This window comes from Crinia signifera, chromosome 1 (assembly GCF_055691185.1).
Source record: "Crinia signifera chromosome 1, ASM5569118v1, whole genome shotgun sequence".
Taxonomy (NCBI): Eukaryota; Metazoa; Chordata; class Amphibia; order Anura; family Myobatrachidae; genus Crinia; species Crinia signifera.
Window position 1 is genome coordinate 399,707,689 of NC_139217.1, and position 14,375 is coordinate 399,722,063.

The following is a 14,375-nucleotide window of genomic DNA, read 5'->3' on the forward strand; positions in this document are numbered from 1 at the left end:
GTAATCTGACATTAAAAGCATAGGGAGAGCTGATCACTATCATCTGGAGAAGATGTCTTGTGGGTGGATAAGGGCTGCACTAAAGTCACACCAACCAGACATTTGTTGCCATTTATAACTTAACGCAGTCAGAAAAGCAGATAAAGGATTTGTTGCTATAGTTTTAGTGCAGATTTGCTATGTCAGTAAATTACCCACCCTGAATAAATTAACACAAACAATAATGGTCCTTTATTCATACTGACAGAAAATAGACCAGGCAAACCAGTTCTGCAGAGATTGCTCTATCTGCCCAGTTCTCCCAGAAGTCCCCTGTCTCAGACATCCAGTAAGTCATAAAGAACTCTGCTCCTCACTGGCAGTGTCATACCGGAAACACTAATTTACAGCAATCATTTTTTAAAGCTTTTGGCAAAGTCCCCGTTATATCACTGGAGTATGAGAGCACGTTTACCTGTAAGATGGCATAGGTTACATTACATTATATAGAATGACTGACCAGTAATCACATATCCTCACGTAGAGACGGAGCTACTAGTTTACAACAATAGTAACACGGAACCCTAAAGCTCAAAATGTGGTTCCAGAGAATGTTTTGGGGTGATCATAATAAAGATTCTAATCATATCAAACTTTCCATCAAGTGGACTACAATAGTCATTCAGTGCAATAACGCAAAGCAGACGTGCAAAGATGTACATGCCACAGGAGGACATGAAATACATGGCATGCACAGGCAAAACACAAAATGGTGCAGACATACCCTCCCGTTCCTGTGTGTGCAGTCCATGGACCCTCCCGTTCCTGTGTGTGCAGTCCATGTACCCTCTCGTTCCTGTGTGTGCAGTCCATGGACCCTCCCGGTCCTGTGTGTGCAGTCCCTGGACCCTCCCGGTCCTGTGTGTGCAGTCCCTGGACCCTCCCGGTCCTGTGTGTGCAGTCCCTGGACCCTCCCGTTCCTGTGTGTGCAGTCCCTGGAAGTAGAGCTTCCTGCAGTTCACAAAGCACAGATACATATGCTGTGTGGCTAAATGAGACATCTCTGCATTGTCTATATGAGGTTACCCAACAAGTATTCTATGAAATACTGAAGAACATTATGGCAGGGACCAGCCCAGTCCCATAGGATACTGAGAAGCATGCAAGTAAAGTAAAAACAGACTTCTACAGGTGTACAGCACCACTCATGCTAAATAAATCAGTGGGTGGAGGCCTGCTATACACAATATAACCAAAAACCTGCATGAACCTCGCAAGGGCATTCAGCACATGCACACCCACTAATCAGCATTATATAGCAGATAAAAAGCCATTCAAGTACATTTTACTTCCGCCTATTGTCAATTTAAAAACCAACTACTGTACTTTCCAAAGTCTAGCTTGTCCTCCGTAAATGGCATTCTGATCTGTTAGAATGTTCAGCATTGGTAGAGAGCTGTTAAGCAGCCAATCAAGTAACCAGAAACGTATAATGCAGCTGAATAGAAGTCACAACCAGCAGCTTCCACATACAGTACAGGTTTATCCCTTATCCAAATTATTCCGAAAACCACCGTTTCCAAAATGTCCCTTATTTTTTGTTGCCAATAACCTACTGGGGACATCTGTAATTGGAGATTGTACACAAAGTTTATTTCAGGTTTTAAAACCTTGTTTCATGCACAAATAAAATATATGTGTATTTCATGTGTATAATGGGATTATACAATATAAATGCAAGATGCCGCAATATACCTCAGTGAAATATAAAAATATTCTGAAAATTCTGAAATACGGAATAATCCATTATCCAAAATTCTCCAGGTCCCCAGCATTTTGGATAAGGGATACTCAACCTGTACTACAGAAAATGTGGAGCCTGAATCTCCCACATAGCCACGCTGTACCTTTTACAATGGAAACCTAGTTACATGATATGCGGACTACAGTGATTGAAGGAAATATTGTACATAATTGTAAAGGCCCATACACACTGGGAGACTTTGAGCTGAAAGCCGCCCAGTGTGTACGGGACATGGGCGAGCGCTGATACGCGCTCCCATATCATCACTGGCCCCTGCTGGCATTACCAGCTGATTAGCGACGGGATTGATGTCCTTCTATAGCGTCCTGCTATGGAAAGTAGTTCACCCCATGGGGGAATCCACTAGGGCGTGGTGGGAGACCTGTCGCCCTAACCCATGTTGACATCCAGTCATGTTGACCTTCATGCATATCGACCTAATGCTTGTCGACCTAATGCTTGTTCATTCATTCCGAACAGAGGAAAAATCATTTGATGGCAGTACAGTAACCATCGGAATGATTACTCATCTGCGCAGGCATATACGAGCACATGTGTACGCGTACACATCCACTCGCATTGTAGCACGGGAATTCGGGTGGCGGGGTGGGAGTGCGTTCATTGGTGTGGCGTTTACCTGCTCGCTAGGCAGCAATATACGCAGCCTAGCAAGCAGGGCTGAATTACCCCTTTTGTACGGCAAATACACACTGCAGGAACACATTCCAGGAGAAATATAATTTAGGGATTAGGACAGGCATTGCCAACCATGGTCCTCAAGGCACACAAACAATGCAGGTTTAAGGGATATCCAGGGTATCACTAAGAACTGCACAGTTTGCCCTGAGGACAGAGGTTGGGAATGCCTGGAATAGGACATTTAAAACAAGTTGTACAATAAATGGTTGGTCTTTGCACCAGGGCAGCTTCATTGCCTGCCCAGCGGGCATTGCGGTGCACAACTACTCAGGCTAGAAGGAAGCGTCGGGAAAGCCCAGAGCTGAAAGATCATTACAGGCACACTATTCCAAAACGTTAACACAGGGCCGGATTCAGAGACGTTGCAGATGCTCTCTCAATAGTAATGCGGAAATATGCCAATGATAATCTCAGCCTTCCTTAAGTCTCCAGCAAGCAATGATATGCCCGTTTTCAGGCTCCTTGGTCTGTGCAATTGTGGCAGAGATTGTGAACACTCCAATATTGGTGGAACATCATTGACATTTGTGATAAGCGCTACTCTTCTCAGATCCGACTAAACATGGCCTCTGGAGCAGTAGAGTTGTGATTGGGATTGCAGCAGCATTCCCAGATGAGCCCTTAACAGTCCCATAACAGGTCCATGAAATGACCCCTCTTTTTATTTGGTTTAGATCACTTGTCTCCGACCTGAAACGACCAAGGATTGCAGACCCCTCTTCAAGTGCTAGCAATGTCGTACCCGAGTGCCAGCACCATTGCACATTTCAGTAAGGTTTGAAAAGGACCTTTTGTGCACGAGCCTTAGCAAAAAGTATCGCTGAATTACGAGAACATCGACACTACGTTCATCTCTGAATAAGGTCCAAAGTCTAACCTTATAAACTAATACAACTTTATGTTACCAGATTCCTTAAAATAAACATGTTTTTTCAACTAAAATACTGCTAGATTTAGCCTTATTTACACTTAGAATGACTGATGGAATATCAGGATTGTTTTCTCTATTGAAGGTGTCAAATGGGCCTCGTTGAATGTCTACAATGAGACCTGAAGACAGTCAGCTTTGAAAGACCTCTGAGGAATGGGAATGGCTGCAATCCTAAACAGGCTGACTCTCCATTTCTTTATATTACTTCTGTAAGCACTCTACAAAAGAAAATCTTATGTCTTTTGTAGCACGATGTATCGCAGCAGTGTATAGTCATCCGACCTCCCCTGAGCAGCCCAGGAGGCAGGATCGCATGAGATACATTGCATGTGGTCCTTTCATATGCGACCCTATTCCCCGCCGCCGATTCGGAGGTCACACGGGCAGCAGGTGCAACCTCCAGCTCAGGTCAGATGCACACGGGACCGCACCTAGTTCTCGGCCCGATCCGTGGAGATCGGGTGAAATCAGCCCAAATTGGACTAGTGTATGGGCAACCTTAAGACTTTGCAAGGAATATCTTCTGATAAACAGGTCACACCTGCCTGGACAAATGCCATCCTCATCTTCACCAAATCAATGAATCCTGGCAAAATTCTAGGCACACAGCAGGCCCAAAACAGTGGATTTTGCACAGGACACATCACACTTAGGAGAACTTGGCAGAGGTTGTCGTCTTACAATGGTCTCACAGAGTATGGCATCACATGATGGTTGCTGGTATAGGGAAATCTCTTCATGTAAACCCCTTTTTATGAACTAAAAGTCATGATGTACACTATATATAACACAGCGAATATGTGGACCATGTACAAGTGGCTGTAAAATCTGAGAGCTATGGCTCACTTGGAGCCTTCAGTCAGGCTGCTTACATGGAAGCACCAGGGATAGCACTAATATGATAATGCAGCAGAAAGCGTAACACCTACTACATGCATTACTGATCCAAGCTGCGTCCTACAACACAGCATTGAATTACCTGTGCTATCATCCGGCAGCTGCATGGCCATGAGGAAATAGAGGCTGTCCCTAAAACAGCAGCAGACTGCAATCCCTGACAGTCTGCTGCCAATCTTCGTCCACCGTCGCAGACCCGTACTGCACATCGGATCCCTCTGCCGTTAGCATACAGGAACTCAGGTCACCCATGTGCAGATGTCGCCACACCAGAGCAATGCTGCATTGTTCTGGAAGTGAAGCATCCCCCTCCGCAACTCGTCGGCTGGCCCTTAAATCATGCTCATTTTAATATAAGTCTTGAAATAGAGGTTCCCTAAGCAAGGAACAAAACTAGTATTCAGCAGATGAACTAAAATGAGTTTATTTGTTTAGGTTGTTGTTCAATGTAAATGTATTGAAAATGCTTAAGAAATAAATAGAGATTTGTTAACTTGGAAGTTTGGTAGGTGAACTGGGTCGCCCTGCGCACCCCCCAATGCAGCCCTGGAATAATTCTGCGTGTTTTCCAGGACACCCCAATATGGACTAGTAGAGAAGAAATTGAAAAATTCCTTGGGCGCAAATAGGTAACAGGTATTTTATTGGTAAAAGGGAAAAATCATCACATTAAAAAACATCAAGGACAAAGCACATTAAGAACAAAAAACATCAATAAATCCCTCTCACCCAGTGTAGGTGGTGGAGCCACAGATGGCAAAAGCAGAGTGTCCCAAAAAAAGATCCATCCTGCAGGCTCCACAGGCTTAGCACTGGGCTGGGTCCTTAGGTGATGGCAGCAGTGCTTTGTCCTTGATGTTTTTTAATGTGATGATTTTTCCCTTTTACCAATAAAATACCTGTTACCTATTTGCGCCCAAGGAATTTTTCAATTTCTTCTCTACTAGAGATTTGTTAACTGTTCCACCTCCTTGGTGATGCCATTAGTATATTATGCTAATGAAGGGGGTACAAGTTCCTGCTTTGGTAGAGGATGTTTAAAATCATCACACACAAACATAAAACGTAATGGGGGGGGGGGGGGGGGGGGGGGAGAAAATAAAGACTACAGCAAAGCAAATGAAGGTTTGACACATTTGGTTTATTGCTGTTTAGTTATCGGCTATTACTAGGCGGCTACAATACAACAGCAGACAAATGATCAACAGCAAGAATGCCTAAGGTCCAACTAGAACAGGGGTGGGCAACAAGCGGTCCTCCAGTTGTAGATGAACGACACATCCCAGCATGCCTTGCCTTAGTTTTGCTATTTGGCCATGCTGAAACTGATGCAAGGCATGCTGGGATGTGTAGTTCATCAACAGCTGGAGGTCTGCTTATTGCCCACCCTTGGACTAGAAGTATGAACTCCCCTCCGAGGATATTTTCCATGTCATCAATTAGAAACAAGACCGACAATAAAGGGTATAAAGATTTTGTAGCAAGATTCAAAGGAAACCACCAATTATACAATCATGGAAATCCAGTCAAAGTAAAGTCACTTGTGAAGTTTCCAAGCCAGCACAAATGAACTGCTTGGACTCCTCTATAACTGATGCATCGGTGGTCAGTAAGGTGTAATATGGTAAACTCCTTTCAATGACTGCAATGCCCTCCTACTTACTAAAAAAAACAGCACTTATTAGGTACAGTACCAGACGTCGTATAGAAAAGACTGAGTCTAGAATAGTCTTTGGGATGTAGGAACTTCACAGTATTTTTAGCAAAAAGGGAAAGAGTACAGAAACAATCTAGTTACTTATATGGCTCACAGCTAACAAAGTGGATAGGAATTAAACAAAACTCTTGTAAACTTTTTTTCCTGCTTTAAAAAGAGGTGTTAAACCTCCGGCTGCATCATAACATTGAATGCAATGCAGCAGGGGCTGGCCGGCAGCAGGACATGCCTAACTCAATTGTATTTAATGACATGATTCCCAGGAGGTAAATGGGAAAGCACAGCAGTGGGGTCATCCCCTCTGTTAGATTCCAATCACTGGTTTTACTGCTAGCCAGTTAGGAGGAGATGAAAAAGGGAGGGTGTGGTCAGTGTTGTAGAGGATAACCGCCAACACTTACAACCAATCAAGATCCATTGCAGAATTTTTCACGATCAACTTTTACAGGCTGATCTCCGTTCAAGGTGGATGGAGATCAAAGCCTGTGGTGGGTCACATCAAGCCTTTATTAAACATCTATAGACCAACGTTGTAAATTGCACCTGTGAGAATGTGCGCACGCTATTTTCAAATAGCGAGAAGAGGCTGCAACTTTACCTCCACAAACCCAGCAATAACCAACCACATCCAATAATGTAATGTAGATGGCTAATTAACCACTTATTTACTCTTTTGAAAGTAATATAATTATTGCTTTAGAACACCCCCCCCCCCCCACACACACACACAAAAAAAAAACCACACAAACCAAACTAAACTCTAAAATAGAAGTAAAATGGAAAAACATCCTGTAACATTTATCAAGTGTATATTAAAAAGAATGCTCCCGTACTTTGAAGCGGAGTATTGATGTGTTCACATTTGCTGTGCGGTGTAACACAATGTAATGTGCTAGGCTTAGAACCAGTAAAATGTGTGCATAAGGAACCCCACCACCCTTACCCACCATCCATCCCAGTGTCATTTATGCTATGCTCATAAGTATGATCACATATACTTATGTTACCAGTAGGTCTTTTCCAATGGAACCTTATATTTTAGCTTTGCAGGTGTAATCAGACAGCAGGATCTATGCCCACTTTTGCTGAAATTTCCATCACAGACATGTGAATATCACAAAAATGCTGTAGAAAAAAAAAATATGTGTCTAGGTTTTCTTTTGAAGATTTCATCGCCCAACATCACTTTCCCCAAATTGGAAAGAATTGAATAGCTAACAAAGGTTTGTGCTACATATCTACTTAAAAATACATCCAGAAAATAAATAGCATCACCTACCAGATTAGTCGCTACCTAGAGCTGCACTAATGAGCCCCACCGAATACATGACCATGGACACAGAGCTACTCTCAGAACTATTTGTATGGATGATGAAGAAGTACATCAGTGCAGTGCAGGATCTGAGAATAACCCTTGAAAGTATAGGGCGCGGTTTAAAAAACATTGGGGCAGATGTATTAAGCCTTAACAAAAGATAAATGCCCGGGTGATAAGGAGAGATAAACGTTCCAGACAATCAGCTCCTTACTGAATATTTTCAAACACAGCCTGTAACATGGCAGTTAGGCGGTGATTGGCTGGACGTTTAACTCTCTTTGACACCCTTGCATTGATCTCTTGTTAAGGCTTAATACATCTGCCCCAGGGTGAGAAGTCCTTACAGTACATAGACATAGCTTTGCTGAATTTGACGTCCTGGCCTTTAAACATTCACAAAGGAAACTAATATTTTTGGTCTTCTCTTTATATTACTGCACAGGTTCTCAAACTCGGTCCTCAGGACCCCACAGAGTGCATGCTTTGCAGGTCTCCTCACAGAATCAAGTGAAATAATTAGATCCACCTGTGGATCTTTTAAAATATGCCAGTCAGTAATGAGTGCAGTGGTTGGGTGACCTGGAAAATGTGACGTGTGGGGTCATGTGGACCGAGTTTGAGAACCACTGCCTTACTGTGATGAACTAAGGCAGTGGTTCCCAAACTGTGTGCCGTGGCACCCTGGGGTGCCTCCGGACTCTTGCATAGTTGCCTTAGGTTGGTGGTCCAGGACCTATGCAAATTACTAATGTTCATTGTAATAGCCAAAACTAGTGCTGGTAACTGCCAATCATGAGCTGTGTGATGAACAGAAGTGAAAGCTGTCAATGCACACATAATTACACCTAAGGATGATACATAACAGAATTTATTTAATTGAATATTTTTTTCTCTAAATTTCTTGATAAGAAACTTTTATTCTAGGGGTGCCGTGAAAAAATTCTGATACTCCAGGGTGCCATGATTTAAAAAAGTTTGGGAACCTCTGAACTAGGGGGTGCATGAGCAGCCAGCATAAGTATTAGGAGGCAGCTAGACCTGCACCTGCTTCTATTACAACAGAACCAAGTCGACTGGTGACCGGGTTAGAGCAGGTGCTTGGAACACAGCGGTTACATAGGTGACATGAGTAATACAAAGTTGGTTCTAACCACAATGTGGGTGAAATAATTCGATAACCTAAGGCAAAGGACATACAATCCCACATAAACAGATACATTCCTCCTAAGTCCTCTACAAATCTCATATAAAACAGTACAAGTATGAACCGCTTGCAGAGGACGTAAAGTGGACTAATGTGCTTGAACATTACCGTTAAGTGTGTAAATACAGAGTAGGCTCACCGGGAAGATCCAGCTTGAGTCCTACTAGAATTAGGATTTCACACTTACATTGTCACTATTTTGGCATGCTTTGTATAGAAGAATACAGATTACAGTGAAGGAAACAGTAATGACAGTTCAACTCTGAAAAGGATGTACCCACTTCAGACATGAAGAGGTTAATGTCTGCTAACCCGCAGTAGATATTATACAAGGCAACATAAGCACATGACCGACGAGTGGTTGCAGCAAGGCTGAAGTAATCGGACTACGCTTCCAGATTACATTCAAGCTACAACATAAAAATAAAAAAATGATATTTATAGTAAACCTTATGTCACATCTATGTCAGGGAGAAGAGGAGAAGACAGTTTGTTAATACAGACTACATCTAGACAATGCCCACTGAATACATATGACAGGAGAGTAAAACACTGAGAAGGTACTAGTGTGTATAAAAGTCAATATTGCAAAAAACAGTGCAAGAAGAAGGAAAAAACACCCCCCACAAGTCACTCACAATCACATAGGGAACATAACCAGGTAGCAAGCCTTGTCCATAGGACAGACCTTTTCCAAACCACCAGTAAATCCCTGCACATCCTGAAAAACACCTGAGGAAGGTAAGGCTGGATTAGAACTCGCTCTCAGCTGCAACACAATGCAGCACCTGTGAACCTTGTGCAGCTGCTGGTGGATCAGAGATCCAAGGATTTCATGATGGCATCCCTGTCAAACCGGAAACCCAAAAAGGCTTTTGAAGAAAAGGGGTACGACACGATCCCGTTGCAAGCTTCATCCTCAGCGTGGCTGTATTGCTGTCCTTCCAAGGGGTAGCAAGCTTCAAATGCAGAGTCTGGCAAATAAGTGCATAGTAATTATTCATATGCTTGTTGTGCTGCACTGAATCGCATGGCTCTGTGATGTGCACAATCATTTATTAGGACACATCACAGAGCTTCACATTAGAGCTTTGGCAAGCTCCAATGTTCAGTTTGTGCATCCTCATTACCGCTTACTATAGATCTATGTACTGTGCACACCATGTATGTTGAAGTACATTATATGCCAATTATTTTAGGCCTAGTGCTCTGAATAACAGAACCACTAAATTACAGCATCAAATCTAGAATCTCTCTTTGTACTCATCACAATCTCTCACCACAATAGGTCCCATGACAAAATTGTTTGGAAGCCTTCAATCACACCATAAGGAGCACCGCTAAATAATCCTGGTTATATGCATAGAATTAGTACAAAAATAAGAAATCTTTTAGGGACGATTTGTCATATACGGGTTTATGTTTAAATTCGGCACTAATCTGTCCCGAGCAAAGTTCTTCACTTTCATGTTTGGGGAATCTTAAAATTGTCCCATTAGGTTTTACCTCAATTGCATAAGTTTCACCATGAGCGGTACCAAAGCACAGGGTCAATTTAAAATGCAAATTAAACACAGCTGCGAGTAATTGCATCTATAGGTCACACTTATGGTACCTCCGGACTAGCATATTTCTGATCACTGCACCACAGATCGGGCCATGTGGGAGGAGACCTGTGGTGCAGTTGGTGACATTTCCACACCAATTAAATGGCAACTCGTCCCGGCATCTAATTGAATTGACCCCTAGGTGTTCTCATCCTGCATCGCAAGAGAGTTCAATCTATTTTTTTCGAACATTTGGTTATGCAGTAAGGTGATCGAGAGACAGTAAAAAATGATGCCAATATTCTAATTTCTAGTAAGAATACGTATAGAGCCGAGTCAAGACACTTACCCATTTCAAACGTGTCATGGAGCCTCTTCGGGGTAAGTTTTCGCTCAGATTTCTATGAAAATATAATGAAAGTTTACTGCAAATAATGCTGCGATGGAAACATGTAGAGCACATAGTCTTTCCACAGACAGAATCAATGCATCCATTTACCGTATATCATTATAGCTTGGTCCGATTTGTTTTTCTTATGTTTTGTTAATAGCTTGCTTCTACATAAAATGTCTTCATTAGGATTACTGGAAATATTAAAAATGCTATACTTGGCCGAATAGGTTATTCAATGCCGATTTAACTATAATAACAATGTATTCAGAAAAAAAAACACTGTTAATGTCATAAATAATATGGCTCCTTACCAAAACACTATTCTGTTGCTTGACTTGTGAATTGTGGACCCCATTTGCCTTTTTCTTTTGGTTTGGAGAGTCTTGATGTAGTTTCTTACCGTTACTCCTCAGGTTCTGATTCTACCACATAAGAAACATTCTGACTTTAGCATGAGTTAGGCTGCATCTACATATTGCGTTTGGCAGGATGCAGTCAACAGGATCCTGTTTAGCAGGATGCAGCTTCTTGTGTCTACACATTGCATTTTAGCAGGATGCAGCAGGCTTGTGTATATATCCTCTTAAATAAGCATCCTGCCAAAACGCAATGCGCAGACAGATTTAAATGTGCAGGCTCCTTCCTGACAAATAGGGTCAAAACGCAATGTGTAGACGCAGCCTTATGTTTCATTTTGCAAGAAAGAATGGTAGCAGCAATGAATATTTGATGTACACAACCATCCACTTCAAAAACAGTGGGAGAACCAATCACAAGTCGCAATCAAAAGACTGCAGCTGTGATTGGTCCTCCTGCTCACACATGATTAGCTAATTCCACTATTAAAGAACCAACAGAGCCGACCCCTGGTTAAATGGTTGCATGTGGAAGCCCCACGCTGGTAATAGCTTTAGGTTCAAATGTGTAATACTGGCAACATTGTGTGCCAATTAATAGGGGTATTTAATGTGAAAAGTCCCTATAATAGCACTAAACCAAAATACATGGTTCAGGTAGCCGATATCTGTCCAGCTAGAGACAATGAGAGCAAACGTTTTATTGTAAAATTTACGAAATCTACGTGCGTGTTTAGCAATAATAATGAATTAGAATTACATAGCAATTTTTTTTTTTTTCAATTAAAGATCCTTTCACAACACTTACAATGAATTTGTAGATAAGTTACAGTATAATGGGGACTTAGCGGGAAATGGTCCCCCTGCATAATCTGACATTTAATCACCTTGATTTTAAGAATTTCTGACATCTCAACTGGATTGAAAGGACTATATGGCTTTTGTTGGATCTTGGGCTTTGTCCACTGCTCTGATAGAGAAGGCTCGGAAAACTGAGGCATACAATGCATGTTGGGTCTGCCAAAGAAACAAATGTAAAAACAATGACTTCATATATGTTACAGATACATACCTATTTTATGGCTACACAGGATGAGATTATATAGAAATATATATTACTGCCTTTGTAATAGCAATGTGGATGATACTGAAATTTACCAGGTGACTCACCATCGGTGTGGTCCCTAGATGTCCAATATGATATGGCAGAAAGTAATTTGCTATCATCTTACCACCTCAAACTATCTTTCAAACTTAGAGCTAATAATATTTCTACCTGATACCCTAGTTACCGACAGAATATCCACATTGTGGTTGGTACACACAAGGCCGATGTTCCCTCAAGCTCGCTGCCTAGGTGTCATCCTTGTCCCTGAACTGCCTTCTGTTCCTCACATTCAATTTATATCCAGATATGGTTCCACACATTGAAGAAACGTATACAGAATGTCCCCATATATCACACACACACACTACAAAATTAATTCATACACTCATTGTCAGTGTCTCACTAATGATTCCAATGAGCACAATGGTTTCAACATCTGTAAATGGAAGAAGTTTGGAACCACCGGGACCCCCTATAGAGCTGGCCGACCAACTAAACTGAGTGATAGGGGGAGAAGGGCCCTAGCCAGGGAGGTGACCAAAAACCTGATTGTCACTCTGAGCTACAGCATTCCTCTGTGGAAAGAGAACCTTCCAAAAGAACAACCATCTCTGCAGCTATCCACCAATCAGACCTGTATGGTATGGTAGTATGGTAGAGTGGCCAGACGGAAGCCACTTCTTAGTAAAAAAAATGCACCTCACTCTCAGACTATGATAAACTAAATTCTCTGGTCTGAGGAGACAAACATTGAACTCTTTGGTGTGAATGCCAAGCATCATGTTTGGTGGAAACCAGGCACCAGGCCAATACCATCCCTACAGTGAAGCATGGTGGTGGCAGCATCATGCTGTGAGGATGTTTTTCACAGGCAGGAACTGGGTGACCCGTCACGATAAAGGGAAAGATGAATGCAGCAATGTACGGAGACATCCTGGATGAAAACCTGCTCCAGAGTACTCAATATCAGACTGGAACCACGGTTTGTCAGCAGGACAACACAGCCAAGATATCAAAGGAGTGGCTTCAGGACAACTCTGTGAATGTCCTTGAGTGGCCCAGCCAGAGCCCAGACTTGAATCCGATTGAACATCAGTGGAGAGATCTGAAAATGGCTGTGCACTGACGCTTCCCATCCAACACGATGGAGCTTGAGAGTTGCTGCAAAGAGGAATGGGCAAAACTGGCCAAAAATAGGCGTGACAAGCTTGTGGCATCATATTCAAAAAAGACTCGAGGCTGAAATTGCTGCCAAATGTGTATCAACAAAGTATTGAGCAAAGGCTGTGAATACTTATATACCTGAGATTTCTTCGTTTTAATTTTTTTTTTTTTTTTTATAAATCTGCCAAAACTTTTCTCTCATTGTTATGGGGTATTGAGGGGATGTATGAACCAGCGTTAAGTGCATGTGCAGTTAACTGGGTGGTTACTGGTTTTTAAATGTATGAATGGTGCATTAGGGACAGCCTGCCACTTAACACTCAGCGTGGCTGTCCCCTTAAATCCCCCTGCTGTTTATGGCACGGGCGATGTATGACAGCCTGTCAGGCATACATCGCCCATTAGGCCGCTTTGTCAGCCCAGGGCTAGCGTTGTCCTATTCTCACGGCAGAAACACTAACCCAACCCTACTGCAGTCTACAGGGTGCGCTCTATGTGTAGAATCTATCTTTTGCTGTTTTGGGTAGGTGGATTAATGCGGAAGCAAGTTGGTGGTGAATGGAAACACAAAGAAAATCCCCACATTGCAGGCTCACTAAAAGACCTTTTTGGCCACTGTGGGTACTGCATAAATAATTATGGATGCTGAAGTTGGAAGGTGACAGTCTAAAACCATGTCAAAATAAGCTCACTGGCAAATGGATAAATTAATATACAATACACTACAGGAATCGCGGGGAGGGGGGTCGCAAATCGCAGTGGGGGGTGATGTGAATCGCGGGAGGGGGCGGTGGTTCGCAAATCGCGGGAGGGGGGGGGTCGCGAGGGGCCTTTTAATGGCGGGGGTCGCGTGAATCGGGGGGGGGTCACGGGGGTCCCGCTCCTCCTCCCGCGATTTTCAGGACCCCCTCCCACAATTCGTGTGACCCCCCCCCCCCAGCGATTCCCAGGACCCCCCCCTCCCGCAATTTGCGGACCGCCCCGCGATTCACATTACTTTTCCTTTTTTACCTCCAGCGCCCCCTCCCGCGATTTGCAGACCCCCTCCCGCAATTCACAGCACCCCCCCCTCCCGCGATTCATGCCCCCTCCCTTGATTCACGGACCCCTGCACCACCCCCCTGCGCCCCCCCTCCCTTGATTCACACACCCCCCCCTCATGCAATTCACGGCACCCCCCCCCCTCCTGCGATTCGCAGCCCCCCACGAACCCCCCTCCTGCTATTCATGACCCCTCCCGCGATTCACGGACCCCTG

The 14,375-nt window shown here is 43.3% G+C and overlaps 1 protein-coding gene across 2 annotated transcripts in view; it reads right to left on the reverse strand.

Moving 5' to 3' along the window:
* Nucleotides 1-5,430: 5,430 nt before the first annotated feature.
* Nucleotides 5,431-14,375, reverse strand: part of DCP2 (decapping mRNA 2) — a 33,209-nt gene continuing 24,264 nt past the window's right edge. The window contains exons 8-11 of one of the 2 annotated variants that reach the window (XM_083151654.1): nucleotides 11,734-11,863; nucleotides 10,802-10,912; nucleotides 10,446-10,497; nucleotides 5,431-9,523 (exon numbers count right to left, since the gene is read on the reverse strand). In XM_083151654.1, coding sequence (XP_083007780.1) covers nucleotides 9,366-9,523; nucleotides 10,446-10,497; nucleotides 10,802-10,912; nucleotides 11,734-11,863 — 451 coding nt within the window. In that variant the 3' untranslated portion in view covers nucleotides 5,431-9,365. The remainder of the gene's footprint in view (nucleotides 9,524-10,445; nucleotides 10,498-10,801; nucleotides 10,913-11,733; nucleotides 11,864-14,375) is intronic. The other variant, XM_083151655.1, reaches the window with a different exon arrangement.